The 20364-nt window shown below is 35.8% G+C and overlaps 1 protein-coding gene across 1 annotated transcript; it reads right to left on the reverse strand.

Annotated features, from left to right (window-relative positions):
* Positions 1 to 247: 247 nt before the first annotated feature.
* LOC126816071 (corticotropin-releasing factor-binding protein) lies at positions 248 to 19585 on the reverse strand. The gene is made up of 7 exons (XM_050542261.2): positions 19181 to 19585; positions 8507 to 8558; positions 7855 to 8012; positions 6756 to 6966; positions 3784 to 3959; positions 2550 to 2658; positions 248 to 544 (listed from the first exon to the last, which is right to left on the reverse strand). Exons 1-7 carry the CDS (start codon positions 19253 to 19255, stop codon positions 408 to 410), a joined length of 918 nt encoding a protein of 305 aa, XP_050398218.1. The 5' UTR covers positions 19256 to 19585; the 3' UTR covers positions 248 to 407.
* Between the last annotated feature and the right edge of the window lie 779 nt (positions 19586 to 20364).

Here is a 20364-nt window from a genome sequence, read left to right on the forward strand (position 1 = left end):
GAGTAGTCTTTTGCTACATATTGGTGTGCATGTAAAAGAACCCTTGACAATTGGAATTCGAAATGCCATAATATATAGCTCCGTTACCCGCGCAAAAGTTCCCTTATAGCACACTGCAAGACCAATGCTCGCCTTCATTAGCCAAGTCGGCACAGAAAGTAGGTCGTTTAACCCCATTCCATTTCATGTCACTTCATTTTCCAATGTATCAATAATTATTGAACTCAACACATAAAAATATTTGAAGAAAATAAGTTTATATAAAGGAGTAGTAGGACAGATCATATAACTCATATTTTCATACAATATGACCATCTAATTTATAATAATTGTCATTAGCTATTTCCAGGCCAATTAGTCCACCCCGCATATTACAGGAACTATTGATGAACTACAACACTCGGGTCTTAGCAGATGTCTGTACTGGCATAGATCTCATCTGGTGTCATTGCTTGGAATGAGAAAGTAATTGAATTGTAGAAGCTACCACTTGAGACCAAGCGAACAACCGAGTGTTGGCATCCCATGGGTATTCCACGTTTTGCTGAAAGATAAGAAGTATGTAAAACCGATAGTCAAGGGAAATATGTCATTACAATATATTTATGTGTTCCAACAAAAGTTCATTCCCATTTCTCCCACCCTTTCGCGCTTAATGGTAAATGAGCCGAAATAATGTGCACGTATTCACCCCATTATATGGATATACTACTTCTGAACTTATTAACATGCTACGTTTCGATACACATACATATATCGTTATCAAGCAAATAATATTTAACAAAAATGTGGTGCAATATATAGATACAAATTGGAAAACATATAACAGATTAATCATTAATTACAAAGAATTAAAAAGGTGAAAGAAGTAATATGTTGATAACAATTACAAAGGATTAACAAGATGAAAGAATGTAATCTATTGATAACAATTAGAAACGAGATGAATTTAGCAGATAAAACTAATAATTATAAGAGATTAACGAGATGAGAGATAACAATATATAGATAACAATTAGAAAGTAATTAGCAGATGTAACCATAACTACGAGATGAAAACGTGATGGTAGTGGCGGGGGGGGGGGGGCGAGGGGGGATAAACAGCACAGGCTAGAAATCGATAGGTAGGGGAAGGAAACCATACACTGATATACACATTAATTAGGGATTAAATAAATCCGCCCGAAGGTTTGAGAGCAAATGTCTCTGTTTAATTTTGGCTTATGTTTTTTTTTTAATTTCTAGCGCTTCTCGTAGAATTCTATTTTTCCATGTTGATAAATTTCTGGCTAGTATTTCTGTATTCTCCCATCTGATTTTATGCTGTGGATTTGGATAGATGTGTTTTGCTATTGCTGACTTATTATGTTCTTGTTTTGTAACTGCCATGTGATGCCCTTTTGTTCTCACTGAAATCGGCAGGAATATTTCGCCAATATACGCCCCATTATACACACAATTTATTTTGTATATAACACCCTTTGGATCTTCTCTTGGTTTTTGTAACCTACCATCAGTTTAACATGGTTTTGACTGTGGTTCCGCTACTGATCACCACATCTGCGCCGATTTGCTCTGTTATATTTCTTTTTCTATATATTGCACTTATACATTTGTGTTAAATATTATTATTTGCTTGATAACGATATCTGTATGTGTATCGAAACGTAGAATGTTAATAAATTCAGAAGTAATATATCCATATAAGTGTTTTTAATATGTGGATAGAGTGTTCACAAAATTTTAGACGCGACTAACAGTCTAACAGTAACTAACGTAACTTGAATAGACTTCTTGGTGCTATCAATTTAAACAATGCATGTACCTCTCAAACAGATCGGGCAATAACTATTGTTGCGAGAACGGTCATAGGGTTTTACAAGGCGAACAAGGGTCATAATTTCAACGATACGTATGAAGTTCAAGCAAATTCTTAAACAAGGACCGTAACCCTAAACGTAATTAACGAAAATTGTTGAAATTCAATAGGATTCTTTTCACCAATATAAACACTGCTTTAATTTCGTTGTTAGAGCATTCAAAACAGTCTACAACATTTACTAAGGCAATAACTACTGCAGTAATTAACAAGTTAACTGCTAGAAGCTTCTTCATTTCACTACACAATGCATTTACAAGCAGACTGTAAGCTAACTTTTGTTGCTAGAGCGTTGATAAGACTATGCAAAGTTAACGACGGTCATTCTAGAAATGATAAAACTGTTCTGAATAACACTTATGCATTTCCAACAGATCGGATGATAGGTTCAAAAGATGCCACAAATGGCAAAATGGCAAAATGGCAATAACTCCGGAAGTTATCATAAATCGCCGAAATTCAATAAAATCTTCGTCGCACTGATGTAAAGACACTGTATGAGTTTTGAACAGACCGAATAATAAATGTGGGTGTATAAAAACTCAATATTTGAAAATATTCAGGAACCTAGGCGCAAGGTTTCCAGACAATGATGATAATCTAACACTTGTTGTCACTTTATTCTTTTCATGATTAAAAGATGAATTTGAGGTCAAATTTTCCAACCTACCTGCTGTAGCTCGTAGTCCACAGAAAGCCATTTTCCTTCCCATAAGGTCTGTGTCTAGACCATCTCCATATAACAACTCAACATAGTCAGGTTTACCATTAGCACTACACTGTAAAATAAATACAAAATTTACATAGTCAAATTTATCTTTAGCACTACACTGTAAAATTTATCTTTAGCAAAACCACTACAGAAAATGCTTATTTTCGAACTCCATCAGGACATGCTCAGGACAGACTCACACCAAGTTTGAACGGAGGACAACGACGTATATATTTCAGCTGATAAAGTAATAATTCCCCAGATCGGAGCCAACAAGCATTATACAACGTTCAAAACTACAAAATTTAAATTCTGTTCCATTATTTGTTGCAAGCTTGATTAAAAACCACCGAAATATTCCACAGTACTTTATACTGGAGATAGAAACAATCAGATAATACATAGTAAATTGAGATTAGGCTGCAGCGATTTAAATTGTCATAAGTTTCTGAGACATTTAACGGATAGACCCGCCTGCGCTTTCCGGTGTGGTTCTCATTGTCAGTGATGTAGGACATAGAGCCTGGCAAGGGACGTATATATTCGTTCGGATGGGACGAAAAACCGAGGTCCCGTGTACACATTGGCGTGCACGTAAAAGAACCCTTGACAGTTGGAATTCGAAATAAGTGTAGGTCATAGCGCCGCTGTCCGGGCAAAATTTCCCTCATACACTGTAAATAATATCCATTTTTTATGTGGCCGAATTCTGTAGTTTAACGCTTTCGAAATACATCGTAGGATATATGAAACGTTAACGACCAAGAACGACGAACGGAAAGTGTAACATAATTCTTTGAATGACATTTAGCCCGAACATAACGTAACACAACAGTTTTATAGATAACATTAACAATCATTATTATTATAATATAATATAAACACACGACGTTTAGACAAGATTTCATAATTCGTTTTTGTAATGTGGAATCTTCTCGAAACGTGTGTATATAATAGCTATAAGGCCGAAACAACTGACCTTTCTTCCACAAAGTAGTATCGGCCGTATAGCATATGATTTAAACAATCTTTTCTGTATTTTGTTTTACAGACATTTTGTCTGTAACACGAGTAAATCTAGAATGGAAATATTGCGCGACTAAAAACTGTTTTAATGCAATAAATTTCACTTGATAGTCGCATTTTGCGTGTTTTATTTTTCTTGAAAAATCACTATATACTATATGCATACCTGTACTGAGAGACCTGAAGTGGGTTTAACAGATGGTTGTTCTGATGAAACACCTACATCTACATCTACTAAGTAAATTTTCTCTGGATAGATGATAGATATAGAACAGTTAGCTCTTTCACCATAGTTCTTCAAAGTTAAAATACCAAATTCCATAGTAGCGACCACATTACAGGCTGCAAAACAGAAAATTAAAGATACATTATGTGAGATTTAGATAAAGAGCTAGTCATTCTTGCTATAATAGTTCGAAAATAGATAATCTAAAATGAATAATTTGAAAATTTCATTCAAATTACTCTATTGCGAGCAAAGATATTAGCCTTTGAAGGTTTGACAAGACGTGTGAAATAATTTCAACCACCGTACTGGTTGTTCCAAGCTAAGTCACCCGCTCATCCATTTTTAACTTAAATCAAAATATGGCTGAACTGTTCTAATCTATTTAATATCGGAGAAATCCGATGCCATCGAGAGTTGATTATGGCTTGGAGAAGTTAATGGATGTCTAAATAATTTAGATCACATTTCAGGCCTAAAGAAAGACCTGCAATAGGCAGATTTCGCTCTTGCATAATGTATGTTTAATTACATAATTTAAATTGATCTGGATAAAAAAAAATTAAAGTGTCGATATCGTTAAATTCTACATATTGATTTCATTTGCGTCGTCAATCCACATATAGAGCGAAAATTGAATGTTCACTGCCGCCAATTTTAGCATAAAACGAAACAAGCCGACTTCCACTTTTAAAATCTTTCGAAACAAAAATTTCATTTCATCGTAAGGAACTTGAACTATCACTAATTAAAATACCCTATAAAACCAGATAATGCTTTATTTTGACCTAAATCAAAGAATAAAGCTATAACAAAGTTCAAATGTCCAATATACTACTAGTGAATATTAATCACCTCACAGACAGGAAAGTGGGTAAGAGTAAAGTAAAATCCTATTTTTTAAATCAAATTACAACACTAGAAATTATCCCTCGCCTCTCCCACACTGTAACTAGGGTTGACATATATTGATTGGTATATAATTGTGAAGCGGTTTCAGATTGTTCGCATGGAAGTCTATCGCAAAGTTAAATAGTTCCTTGTATAGACCATATTTCATAACTGAGACTATAATTATGACCGAATGAGAGAATGTGATAGCCAATATCGAAGATGAAATTAAATGAAATGAAAGGAAGTGGGGTTTGAGGTCCTACTGTTCTTCTCCGACTTGTCTAATGAAGACGGTCATACGACAAACAGTGGGCTATGGCCTACTCTTATATCAATTCCAACTGCCAATATGTACACGGGACCTCAGTTTTTCGCCACACCCAAACAACTATACGATGTCCCTTGCCAGCCAGACCATCTGTCCTGCACTACTGACAAGGGGAATCACGCCTGAAAATCCCGATGAACATTCTCGGCCAACGCAAGGATCCAACGCGGAACCTCCGGGTTAGCGAGCCAGCGTCTTGACTACTGAACAGCTATTATATTATTAGGCAAGATGACACCTATTATCAGACCCATGAAAGCCAATGGATGACACATTAATTTAGAACATGGTGACGTTTTAGGTGAAAGAGGTATTCTGAATCATAAATAAGTTGATTGTAAAAAGGCGTTTCTTTATAATGTCCGGCTTACGACTTTACGGATATCGATATGATGTATCTTGCTGCTTTAAACTTTATGTCATGTAAGACTAAACTTTATCAGGGCAACGTGCGTTTAACATGCAATAAGGTAGACTGGACTGTTAAGGGAATTCACACTTTCTTGAAATAAAGAAGATATTGTTTGGAGTTCTATATCGGGTATCCTGGGGGATTATTAACACATCCATAATCGTTAAAATGTACCGATGACCAAAGATTGAAAATCTAGGAGCATAGATTTTTATTTTCACCCTAAGAAATCCTTATAGACATTTACACAATAGTCAAAAGGCGCTAAGAGTTTTATTGTTAACTAAATTATCTCCTTCAAAAATAGAACTAGACACAAATATTGTTCATTTATACATTCTAATCACTGGGTCGATACAGAAAATTAGACATACGTGTTGGTGTATAATATGATATTGACAATTGCGTAAAAAATGTATGAACATTATACTATAAATGGATATCAATCGCCGTATTTGGATTACCATATCCTACACGTCATGACAATGTAATGGCATTGCTATGTTGAAATATCGTAAATACACTCCTTTGTATATGCTGGTGTGATAATAATGCGCTTTAGATTCTTTTAGTAATATGGACACTTTTATGCAAATCCCTTTGCTCGTATTAGAGATTTTTTGTTTTGTTTTAGCTGTTTATTGTTTGATCAGACTATCATACGAAACTAACAATGTCGGTAGCCAGCTCAACGCCTGTCTACGATATAATCAGGTGTAAGTGGGTGTTAATCCCTATGTAGTAGTGGCTCTTCGACTAATACAAACCAACATAAGCCGGCGGACGTACATTTTGAAATTTCATCTTAAGATGATTTTAGTCCAAATGCAAATGAAAACTAGCTTATTATCATTAAATCAAGTCTTGCAATTGTATACATTTCTCTATACAAGTATAACAAATACCACAAATAAATTTAACCTGCATGCTATTAATCACCAAATAGATAACAATATGCCTGCAGTAGCTTTTCTTATCCATCTTAGTTTACTAAATCGTAAGTCATCGATCAACTCATAAAGACAACATATCAGCATGGAAAACATTTTTTTCAAAGCTTTCATAGAATATTTCACCATTCCCATATCATGTTTACTTTCTCTCCTCCCCCCCCCCCCAAAAAAAAAAATAAAATAAAAATTAACCCATGTATCTTTATTGGCGTGCTTGTTTCTTGCTTGATATTGTGATTTCCCGATTCCACGATGGTGGGTTTGCGTCATGCTCGGTTCATTGTCCATATAATAATACTATCGAAATTGTTTTTAAAATACTTACGTCTTGAGTTAGGGATAAATCTGACTTTCACTTTAAAACTTTGACCCGGGGAAGGTATGAGGAATTGAATTAAGGCTACATTCTGTGACGAGATATATTTCTTGTGTGGTTTACTATTTCCACACAATGTCTGATATCTTTCTTCTAATGGACGTTTGTGATCAAATGGACTTGGAAAATATTCACCTTGTAACTCCCAACCATCCACTAACTGAAACAAGAACGAAATAATAATGAATTCCCTGATCTTAAACGATCTCATTTATTTCGATAAAAAATGAAAATTTCAATTTAAATGAAATTTATGTGTTCATCAGATTGAGAAATGGTTATGTGTTTAAAAAGTTAGATCCACAGAATCCAAAATTGATATATAATTTATTTTGTGTTCGGGAAGTTTAAGCAAAAAAAAAACCGAAAAAAAAACCGAAACTAAAATTACTACACACATTGTTGAATGGAATTCCCCTTTATCTTTCGAATCGGAAATATACAGATTGTCCTATTAATAATCGAAAGAACCCAATCCAACAGATCATCTCAGTTTTACTATTTAGATTTACCAGTGGTGTGAATTACCCCAAGCATACTTCTAATGAGGCAATTGGAAATTATAAGTCACTGGAAAATAAATGCCGTTGGTGGTAACGACACCTGTAGCTTAATAAACGCCTCATCAGATTTTATCTATTTTGATACTAACATATATTATGGTTATTTATGTTATTACCACACGTATGGAATGGGAGAAAGTGTTGCCCAAACGACAAAGGTTCCGCCTGCCTTTCAACGAATTCTAACTATACGGGGAGCCTTTAGGCAAACTTGGTGAAGCCAATTGTAAATTTTACCATTTTTAAGAATTACAATACCCACATAATAAAACCGTTGGTAAGGGTGCCTACGGATTGTGAGGCTCTTATGAGTATCTAAATTCGGCACGGATGCAGTTCATGACAAAGATAATGTTAATCACCATTTTCCATACAACTTATGAATTGAAAAGCACGCAAAGTACAATTGAAATGCTTAATAACAAAGTACAGACAGGTTTTAAAACAATATAAGTAAATAGTAATAACCTGTTTTATATACATACCGCTAAAGCATTGTCTTCGTCACAATTTACATTAATTTCTGTTATTTCTATTTCTACAAGACGATCTGCCTCCGCAATAATATAGAAACCACAGACCTCATATTTCTCTTCTGATTCATAATAATAATCACCCGGGACACTTCTCATGTCTATACAGTCTGTAACAAGAGGAATATATACAGTATACTCATCTTGTGGTATCCACCAACCAAAATTAAATAAATGAATAAATGAATGAAATGGGGTTTAAGGTACTGCTTTTGTTCTCCAATGTGCTGTGAGAGAAATTGTACCCGGATAGCAATTGAATTCTAAAGGCGAACGATTGATTGAAGTACACGCCAAGATGTACACGGTAACTCGGTTTGTACGTATCAGCGCCACTGACAAGGGAAAACCACGACGGAAAATCACGAGTAACTTTCTCGGCCAACACCGGGATTGAACCTTTGCCTCCAAGTTAGCTAGCAAGCGCCATGCCCACTGAGCCACCGCGGCTCCCCCAATATAAAACCAGGACTTTTAGTTAGATCTCAACCCCTATAATCGGCAAGGTGAGTTTCACCAAACTCTCTATGTATAATAAGACTGATATCGATGCATGGGTTTTGATTCAAAGAATATACTGTTTTATGTATAGGCACCATCTTACCTATTTGCATGGGCGTATATTGTAAACTATCAGTGCTGTATTGTTGACTTCTCTGAAATAAAACCAATAAAATATAAGATGAACTGACATAACCATGATTTGATTATTATTGTAATAGGCGCAATAATGCTTTGTTATTAAACTAAACAATGTAAAATATGATTATTTACTTCGTTTATTTGATAGAAGCTGAAACACCCCGTTCAAAACTGTAGTGTAGCCTCTATCGCGTTCACTAGCCAATTATTGACAGACAGACCGACAGACCGACGGATACAGTGACGACAAATTGCGACCACACTGAAATTTAGGCGTATAAAATTTCGTTATTTGGTACTATCTAGATCCGCGGCTTCGCCCGTGGTTCAAAATCAACTGGGGCCCCATTAGCCGGGGCCCAAATTCGCTGAGTGGCCCAATTCGTCCGGGGTCCAAATTCGCCCGGGATCAAAATTCGGTGGCCTAAAACATTGACGGGGTCATGCGGGTTAATTTGATACCACATATATTGAGGTGGAGCTCGGCGACGAAGCGTCATTCGCTAGGGGTCCAAATTCGATGGCCTAAAACAGTCACGGGATCATGTTGGTTAATTTTATACCATAATATGTAGGGGTGGATCGCGGCGACGAAGCGTGAATCGCCCGGGACCCAGGCTCGATTCACCTGGGGCCCAAATTCGATGACCTAAAATATTCACGGAGTCATGCTGGTTAATTTGATACTACATGTTATGCAGGGGTGAAGCGGGGACAATGCGCATGAGCGAACATATACACATACATAATTTAATTTGATCTTATTTATATAGATTGGGGGGTTTTCAGTTACAGTTCAGTTTGCCTTTAAAGTGTGCAAGGGGCAGTGTCCACTTGCCCCATATGCTTACTGACGTATACGGTTAACCAAAGCATCGCGTTAGCATCGTTCTGACTTCAGATTAACTGTTGAACGTGAGATAGTATGCTTACTGACGTTGGGACATCCAAAGCATTGAGGTAGCATCGTTCTGAGTTCAGATTAACTGTTCGGCGTGGGATGAAAACGAGCCAAACGCAGTTTAGTATAAACAGTTGCTTTTTTCTGGCTTTGTTGCATTTGATGGGTCCAAGCGAGTTCCCCTTTCAGCTATTTACAATTGGGCAATTAAACCCCCATTAGGTCCAATTAAAGGTATCAGCTATATTAAGTAACCAATAAAACACTAACAATTTGACGTCTGCAGCAAGTCAAAATGAATTACAACTCCTATTATACAAATTGACACAGTCGTTTAACATTTAACATATCTTATTTAGAATCGCACCTTCGACTTGAGAATTACTTTTAAAGTGTCGATTCATGCTTATAAATATGCCATTTACATTAGGTTGATCTTCCAGCTATCAAACATTAGTTCCTGTAGCTATAATTAGATCGATATGAAGTCAGAACAATTCTTGAAATAGAGTCCAACTCGGGAAAACAATATTGAATTAAAGACGCGAAGGCGTAATACTTATACAGCCAAAGCGATATTTCTAAATCAGATTGTTGATTTTTACAACTCCGAATTAGGAAACTTAATTTGACATTTGTCTAACATTGAAAAATATCAGAAATAACTGAGCGTATTTTTGTTGAAATCAGAATGTAAAATAACCGCACTGAATCTTCCTCCATTCTTGAACCGTTTGTCCGAATTGTTTGTATTAATGAACAATGGTGACTAACATAAGGAAGCGAGGGTCTTTACCGGTTAATAGAAGAATATTTTTGGATTATCAATATCATTTTAGGCTCTCTTAATTACTGAAAATATTTTAACCCGAGCTTTCCTTAGCCTTAAACAACCGAAAATAGGTACGGCGGTGAAATTGGTATCCGTAAAATGATTGATTGTCAGTAATAGATGGCTCTCGGCAGATTTAAACGTGCACGGGAGTAACTATGTACATTAGGGGAATCGCTGCAAATCAAAACCTTCTTATTAAAGTTGCGCACGGGGATGGGAGAAGGGTGGGTGGGGGGGGCTAAAGTGTATGCTTTAGATCACAAGATCTGTCATTGGGTCAAGTGGCGTGGTTTCGATCCAACACTTATACATGCCAAGGAATAGAGCCACCATGTCCAATCTCGTTGGCACTGTACTGTTCGATCACCCGCTTTCATCTTACTTCTGAAGACCCCTATGCGCAAGCGAATTATTGAGATATTATTGAACCATATTATGTTAGTCCTGTTTGTTGCAAGTGAATCCCCCCCCCACTCACCCCCCCCCCCTCTCTCTCTCTCTCTCTCTCTCCCTCTCTCTCACTGCCCCTTAGAGATGCATGTGCGTTCTTTAACCTTAATTTAATTAGGCTATTTGTCTAGTCGGGCGACTGTATTATATCAAACGAATTACATTTATGTTCATTGATTGATAAATACCTTTAAAAGGTTACTAAAGTAGCTATAACCATGGAGCCAATCCTCACTAATATTCTTCCATGGCCTTCAGAGACGATCTCAAGATTAGTGATTATTTAATAATAGAGAATCGTACATAAATATCTCATAATATACTAATTTACTCACTGAATGCACTGAGCTTAAGTTTAGCTCTATACCAATCCCCATTTAATGAGTTCAAATGGAATTTGGATTAATGATTTGGCGGTCTATTAAAGATGCATTATGCAAGCGCTAAATCTGACCACTGCAGGTCTTTCTTTAGGCCTTAAATTATTAATTTAACATTTATTAACTTGCCAAGACCCTAACCAACTCATGATGCCATCGGATGCTCTAGACTTCCAACAGATTTAAACACGATTGGCGTTAAATAATTTAATTGATAATCGAGACTATTTATTATCGTAACAACAGTAGCAATGACAAACCGCCCTAACTTTGTTCAGAATGAAGCAATGTGACTGAAATGTTCCAGATACGCTCTTTTTAATATCTAGTTTTTACTATTATAGCGAGAACTGCCAGCTCTTTATCTAAATCTTACATAATGTATCCTTAATGCATGCGTCTTGTCGTAAAGATGTGTAGGGGGTATTTCAAAGAGTAACTAACGTATTATCATAATACACTATCTAAATCCGACTTCCACTTTAAAGCCAGGAACTAAAACAGTTATGTGGGCGGCATTCCCTTGATTATTTACGTCACGGAACTGGTCTTAAATGCACAGACAGGCACGATAATAAGCAAGTACAGGGCATCAACTAGTAGCACGTGATACATTGTCTCCCCAGTTGGTGCTATCGTTTCCATCATTAATACATCTACCGGAATACAGTTTTCTCACACAATGTAACATAATCGCTGCTTCTTTTGAGTAGTATTAGTCTTTATCATGAATGTGAGTTAATCCGATGTTCTTTGAAAGCTACATTTGTGGTTTCACATAATAAACTAATCAAGAGAAGTAGTCGGGTAAAAGGAATTGTTGCATAGAACTGGGAAATAGTAGATAAAACATCGAACAATATGTATTATAATCTGTATTCGACTTTGCGATTTTTAATTTGGATCATCAATTTGAAATAGGTTAATTAGCTGTATGCTGGATAATAATCTGATTAAATATACAAATCTATATTTTGTACTACTATAAACAAAACGAAATAGGGTTGAATAGAAAACCGTCAAGGATTATTTTACGAGCACGGCACAACGTACACGGGAAATATTGTCTTTCAGTCCCATTCGAACGAGTACACATTGTCCTTGTCAGGAACCCCACCCTGCACCACAGACACGGAGAAACCGAGCTGGAAAATCCCGAGGAACTGCAACCAAACTGGAACAACCTTGGAATAACATAGATACTGCTATAGTTCTACATACTAATAGAGATAATGTATAATAGAACAAAATAATAATAGATATTGTAATAGACTAAAATAATAATTTACGTCAGTATTGAACAAACACTGTTTATTAACTTGGATTTAATCATTAAACAGGCATTCTAATACGTCACCTCGGTATTATTCCTGATTTTGAATAGATCGCCTTATTCTATCTTGTATTATTTATTATATGAAGAGATTAACTATATTCTTTTATAGTTTTGACAGACCTTATACAGAGACGTATGGTTCGACCCTTTTGAAATAAAAGATATTCTGGGAAGTCATGGAAAAGAGTGATTTATCCTTCAAAGCGTAGATAATTAAGATATATGATTACATTATAACACGAATATGGCTTTTAAAGGAGCTAAATCGCTAACATTTGGGACCTAGAAATTCACAAAAGTGGGTCGCAACGCATATAATACTGTAATATGAATGTATATAAACTGATTTACATTTAATGGTTTCCGTTTTTACTCCAATTTCAAATCAGTTATGTTCGGCGAAATAAGTCAGCAATCTCAATCGAGTGCAAATTTCTAGCGTCTAGTTATTCTAGTCTACATAACTCCATTTGATTTGGTGCAATGTGTCTAGCCTCGTCAAGCGAGTCTCTCAATACAACTGGGGCTGAAGCGCATTATGGTACACGATTCGTGTACCAATGCTAAAAAAATTATTTTATCTTAAATATCGGATATCAGAGCTCATCTTTTCCCGGTAAGTTTACATCATCAATGTTGATTTGAATTGACCAATAATTCGTGTTTTCGATGTCGAAGATTTTGGAGGATTTTGAGTTACGGACTTAGGTCCTTTAAGTCACAAGATGTCAGAATACGGCCATATTTGCTAAAACAATTAAAGATACATTATGTAAGATTTGGATAAAGAGCTAGCCATCCTTGCTATAATAGTTCGAAAATAGATAATGTAATAATTATTTGAAAATTTCATTCAAAGATATTAGCCCTTGAAGGTTTGACAAGAAGTGTGCAATAATTTCACCACCGTACTGGTTGTTCAAAGCTAAGTCTCGTTCCTCCATTTTTAAATTAAATCAAAATATGGCCGAACCGTTCTAATCTATTTAATATCGGAGAAATCCGACGCCATCGATAGTTGATTATGGTCTGGATCTGTTACTTAATGTCTAATTAATAATTTAGAAAACATTTCAGGCCTAAAGAATACGCCTTCCAGGTAAAAACCAAAGAATTATTCATCATCACGTAGTATTTTTATGGTGACTGTACAATAGCTTAATCCTTGAGAGCAAGCAAGAAACAATTTGTTGGCCGGAATTGTAGAGAACGGGAGATAGTATATCCTGTTTCCTAACTTCAGTAATTTTTGACTGATTGAGAACCGGTTTCACAGTTATTTGTTCCCGAATTTAATTATCTCGCTTACAAACGTAAAAGACTTTAGGCATAAAACTTAACCTTACACTAATGTTGCATAGGAGCAGAATACTATTCGAATATTCGACGGGTCTTGAAATTTGTATTCGAATACTATTCGAATATTTTCAATATATTTAAAGTGATTTAAATATTTAATTTATTATATTTCCTAATCAATTATTAAATACGCGAAATCTCTGTTGACTCGTGATCAATGCACAAGATAATATTTTAGCAATTGCCAGTGGATCTTTTACGTAAACTGTCAATTTGTACACTAGAACTCGGCCTTCCACGACATCAAAACAAGTTTTTTCCATCACCAGTGTATAGGAATTCTTCCGCGCTGCATTCGAAACAAAAGGCGTCTCTTTCATTTGTGGGTGTAGCACTGCAGCAATTTCCATCATTTCACGAAAATCATTGTCGTCTAGTCGCTTTTCCATATAAGCAGAAAACAGTCTCTTCATATTGGTGATGAATGTGGGTTCACCCAGCTGTTTCTTCATGACGAATCCAAGTAAATTCATCGCAATGGCATATATAGATGACGTCGTACAGTGAGTTTCGCTACACATTTGTTCAGATATAATGTGAAGTCTCTCAAGGGAGTCACACACTGATTTAGCTTTCACCCAGAATTCAGCATCGGGCACCCTGGCTACTTACCGAATAACTGTCTCGGAAGACGGTATGTAGGGTAGCGCTTTTGCAAGAGAGAGAGAGAGAGAGAGAGAGATGGGTTTCGACTCGACACAAACTAGGTCATTTCGGGACTAACGTATGGTTCAATTTTATTTCAATAATTCGCTTGCGTGTAGGGGTCTTTAGCAATGGGAGGAAACCGAAGGACCTGGAGAAGACCCACGAGGTTGGACAGGCGACCCTACTCCTTGTCACGTACAACCGGGAAATCGAAACCCGAAACCACGACAGTTGACTCAATGACAGACCTTATGATACATCTCGCACACGCTAACCATTCTGACACCCCCTACCCTTACACGCTGCAGTTAGGTAATCTAAATAAGCTTTGAATGTAAATGTGGCAGGTCGCCTTTAATAATATTTGAGAGCAAATAGAATAAATAATGTAGATATTCGAAAATATTCGAATATGGTGATTACTATTAGAATATTATATTCGACGAGCGAATATTCGAATATTCGAATATTCGTGCCGAACACTAATTCATAGTATGTGCGTTGGGTTATTGCCATTAATACTGTACCCTTTTAATTTACCATTTAATTTCAGCCAAATTACATTATGAATGTTTAAAGTTTTGACAAGAAATAGTGCTAAATACTTTCGATTGTCAAGTACCATTGCAACGATAATAAAAGAAGTCTCGATTTTCGTGATTAACGTTTAACACAGACATGGCCTAATCCACGTAATATATAAGCCATCCGATGCTCTAAAAAGTTGATTAAGGGGTTGTCATGAGAATAAATAGCAAGCAGACCCACAATAGGCAGATTTAGCTCTTAAATAATGTATTGTATTTTGTATCAATTAAGTGGCCCTGTAGCATGACTTACCTGGTGTAATAAAATATGATATAAGTTACTTTTCTATTAAATGTCAATTTAATGCATCATTTAAATGTTTAGTAATTTCCAAGAAGTTATACAGTTTTCCGGCATAGCATACTATAGTTTTTCTAGAACGGTGTCTGATCGGACTTTGCCTCTCGCCATTCCTGTTCATCCCTATTAAGCTGCAATATGAAAATACCACTTTACCCCACCTCTGTTCTAAGTCTTTTTTCAAATCCTTATCATCTATTTTTAAACGTGATTCTTCTTTGTGCGCAAAACTGAATCATTTCTGGCTACATCTGATAAATTTATAATAATTTAACACTATTTCCAAGTAGAATTTTGCGATTTAGCCACAACCCCGCGAACTACGTGTATAGACAAACGTGAGTTCCATAGTGGCTGACCAATTGAAACGTTATTTGTTAATGTTTTTGAATCGCAAAATTCTATTTGAAAATAATGTTGCATTATTATAAATTTATGTCAGATGTGGCGAGAAATGATTCCTTTTGGCGAACAAAGAAGATTCATGGTGAAAAATTAAAGGTAAGGATTCCAAAATAATCCTAGAGTAAAGCAGTATTTTTATATTGCAGCTTAACAGGGACGAATAGGAATGGTGGGAGGACAACGTCCGATCAGACACCGTTCCTAAAGGAACTAATAAAACCTGTGTTTAAACATTAACAAACATATTGTACACCAAAGATTTATTAACATTAGCATGGGTCACCTATGCTCGTGAGATCCCCGGACAACTAGAAATTGTTCCACTACTGATGTCTTTCGTCTTACTCCATTAATTTCCAATTAAACTGATCCCAAACTGTACTTTACATAGCTTAACATATAATAAACCGATTCCCATGGAAATAAACGTGAAAACATACCACATAAATTCTCTATTCAATAATGGCCGTCAAACCAGAATAATTAGAACATGCACGTGATTAAACGTTATCTTGAAAATGTAGAAAAACTGTTCAGTAACTATTTCGGTGGTCCATTCTTCAGAATTTGTAATATAATTACTAATTCCATGCAAACTGTGAATATTAAATTTAAAGCTATTTAAATTTGCGCAAAGTCTCAAAGAGTGTATCAATTGTAGAGGCTAACAAAACAATATTGCAGCTACTGCCCAACGTACCCTAGCTACGAGAACTACCCATGCGTTAAGACTGTTTCAATTAAACACTGTTTTGGGGTTGGGGGTACCTCCCTTGAACATGAGATAAGGTCTAAAATATCCCAAAAGTCCCAATTAACTATCAATGGAGAAAAGATTCGGGAATACGGTTACACCCAAAACGATCAATTAATAATAATCATTCACTTGTTCTTTCAATTCAACTTAAGATGTACCCACAGCGACGACTATTTCTCGGCGATTTTAATCACTGACAAATAATTATTAGTTTGTGTTAAATTATACTGTCCAACTGATTGTTACTGGTGTTTCATCGGATATTATGTGCGCTGCTGGCAGATAATTCATCACCGACAAACCACCGGGAATTGATAAATACACGCTTTTACAACGGATTTTGTTTGTTTACGCGTTTGGTGGAGACTATCGTGTAAACATTAAGTCGATAGGAAACTTCCGGGCATGAAACCGGACTGTCGGTGCCAAATAACCACTGGTGTGTCAAAGCCTTCGGTATATACTTAGCCCAAAGCCTTCAATATATACTTAGCTCAAAGCCGTCAGTATATACTTAGGTCAAAGCCTTCAATATGTACTTAGCTCAAAGCCTTCAATATATACTTAGCTATATCTCTTACACACATTTATAAGTTCATATAGTGGTAAATAACTAAATGTACCGGAATAGATTCCTTTTTTAAATCTTGAAATGTTTCAGTTTTATAATAGTTGATTAGTTGTTAAAGATGGTGGCTGTGTTATCGTTTTCTAAACGGAGCCGCGGTGAGCCAGTAAGTAACAATAACATGTTGGCTCGATAACTCAGAAGTGCCCGGTGCGATCCCGGTGTTGGCTGAGAAAGTTCGTCGGAATTTTCCAATCGGTTTTCAACCCAAATCCCACTCTATGCCGACCCGAATTCCAACCATCCAATCAGACTGTTGCAGCCGCATTCACAAATGTCGCACAAAGAAGAGTGACTCCGGACAATAGTCAATTCAGTATTCAATTAAAAGCAAAGTAAAATTGGTGTGTTATTAGATTTCGGGCACTTTATTTTTCCAACTAGATGAAATATTAATTTTTGTTTTCACTTTACCCGTCTGCCCGAAAGTTAGGCCCCCACCCCACCGCGCCCCCTGGCTCGAACTCGAACGATTAGTTAACTGAACAGTCAATCTTTATTTCAACCCAATCTCACTTTCGTTGTATCTATGACATATTAGGTAATTAAAAAAAAGACGGCATATAAGTTTTTCTCACACGCTGGCCATGTGTCCCTTATCTATCAAATAATTCACTGCTATCAGTTATGATCAATTCAAACAAGAGATTGCCATGCAAAATGCGCCCACATTTTTCAAGAAATGTATGGAGAAGAGGTAAATAGGGCTCATCCTCTCATTCAAGATCTTTTTATCCTTAACATATTTGTTAAGTTTCATCAGAATGGGACAACAGCAGGGGCTATAGCTCTAGAATGTGAGGTCTGCTGCGTACCAACTTTTGATCCTTAACACATAGTTTAAGGTTCATCTCATGAATCGGACAAACCTTGTAGCTTCAGGAAGGTCCACAAACTTCATTTATATTTCACATTTTACTTAAAAGGCAGGGGACCAATGCGCACCAAAATGAACTCATCTAAAAGCTAGTGATACTTGTTTAAGTTCATAATCGGATAAAACATCTGACCTCTAGATGGTCCACAACCTTGGTATTACATGCTTTTATACTACGTATTTGCCGTTTGACTGAAAGTTTCGGTCCGATTTTCATTAAATTCATATGATGTAACAGTGATACATTTGAACTGTTTTGGAAATAAGATAAAAACGGTGAAATATTTGAACGGTTTTGACAATAAAAAAAAAGCTGTGCAGTCTAGAGGATCCACAAGCTAAATATGTCGAGACCTTTCGGTTATAAACATACATTGTCAGTTTCATCAAAACCTTATAAAAAAATTGTGACCTCTAGAGTGTCCACAACCTTGGAATTATTATGCATATATTTGTCAAGTTCAGCATCACAAGAAGCCACCATCGAATGTACTTGCATGGTTAGGAATTTAAAAACACGGGTGAGTAATTTCATTAGCCAGAAAGCGTCTCTACTATCCTTGGATAGTAGCCCCCCCCCCCCCCCCAACCCCTCACCCCCATCAAAAATTCCCTACCCTGTCCGTGCAACAGCAACAGGATAGTTCTATCATAAATATATCAAGTTTAACCGAGGGGTATAATTTATTATCTGTCGTTGCCATTCAAAATACATTTGATTAAACAAGAAAAAAATTTTCAAACTTCTAGAAATATTAGTTCTTTCCAGAATTGCATTGCTTGAGGTAAACCTTCTTCCTTTTTTTTAATCAGAAATAAAATTTAAATTGCTAAATTCAATAAATATCGTTCACATAAATCTTTAAAAAATCAATTATGTTTTAGTTAGAATATAGAACTATTTGAACATTCCATAGATCTAATTTACTGGATTAAATGATTTTAGTTCTATTTCATGAAAATTTATTTATTAAATATTCGACATTGTGAATCTGTGTCAGTTTTTAAATCCAAAGTGAAAACTTGGTTGTTTAGTCACTATCATATAACACTCCAAAGTGAGAACATTTTCTAGCGCCTAGTGCATTCCCTAGTGGATTGAATAGTTGCCCGATACAAATATCATTATTATTTATTATTATTATGGCATAATATTATAAGCTATATCTTACCTTATTAAAAGGAACAAAACTAACGGCATCGTGGAACAAAGTTACACTACAAACTAATAAAGTCCATGGAAACATCCTTCAAAACTGTTGACAAACAGGTCTTATGCTAGAAATGACAATGAATCGTGAAAGCCTTCGGTTTCTTTCTCTCGAGTACGTGATAATGAAACTTCATCCAAATATTCTCGATTTTTATACCCAATCTCCAAAACACCTGGGTTCTGCCAGACGACGAATCGTGACGTCACCAAACCTGGGAACCGCCGACTAAAATCTTCAGTCATTTATGATTTTACTGCATTGTTCACTTTATTCAAAATATAATTTGATCTATACTGTTTATTGCACGTGGTAGACTAATTACCGTACCAGAACAAAGTGTGATCGATTAATTCATATGATTAGAGTAAGATGATACTGTGATTATCAACTGATCACGATCAATTAGTTATAGTAATTAACCTGATGAAAACAACGTATTTTATATTATTTACTTATACCGTGAAATACACATTATTAGACAATGAATTCTAGATTATTTATTTAACACACCGTATTGAAAAGGCCAAAATAATGCCAGATTTCATAACGTTGAAATAATAACATTATTGATTTGTGCAGAAAAGAAAAAACAGAAAAAGAAATTATTTCCTGGCATCTGCTAAGGCGGGTTTTATCTTAATAGCTGGAGTTATATAATACAACCGTGTGTTGAGTGGTGGGTAAGATTAAAGGATCAATATCTCCTAATAAAGGGTAGATACAGACTTTCAGACAGCCCACAATAATACAGCTCTCATATTATTATATCTTTTCTAGTAATCGTTTTTGTTTCGAATGATATTTTCCAATGGTGAAAACTATTTTTCCAGATGTCATATTTTTAGATTTGGTCTTTGAAGGCACACTTGATTTCTGTTAAACTTGGGCTGGTCAGTAGAGCAAGCCTAAGTTCATCTGTTGATAAAATTAGTCTTTGTTTTGTTTTTCTTAAATTTAGCCCAAACAAGATCTAGAATTAGTTATTATATATAACTTTCACTATCACGCGTGTCATATGAACGAAATTCCACAACTTATTTTGACTTATTCAGAGAGAGAGAGAGAGAGAGAGAGAGAGTTGTCTAGGCTGTAGCGCGTGTCTCCAGGATACTCTATAGCGTAAGCCCATCTTCATTAGCCCA

Source organism: Patella vulgata, chromosome 3, assembly GCF_932274485.2.
Source record: "Patella vulgata chromosome 3, xgPatVulg1.2, whole genome shotgun sequence".
NCBI classification, from domain to species: Eukaryota; Metazoa; Mollusca; class Gastropoda; family Patellidae; genus Patella; species Patella vulgata.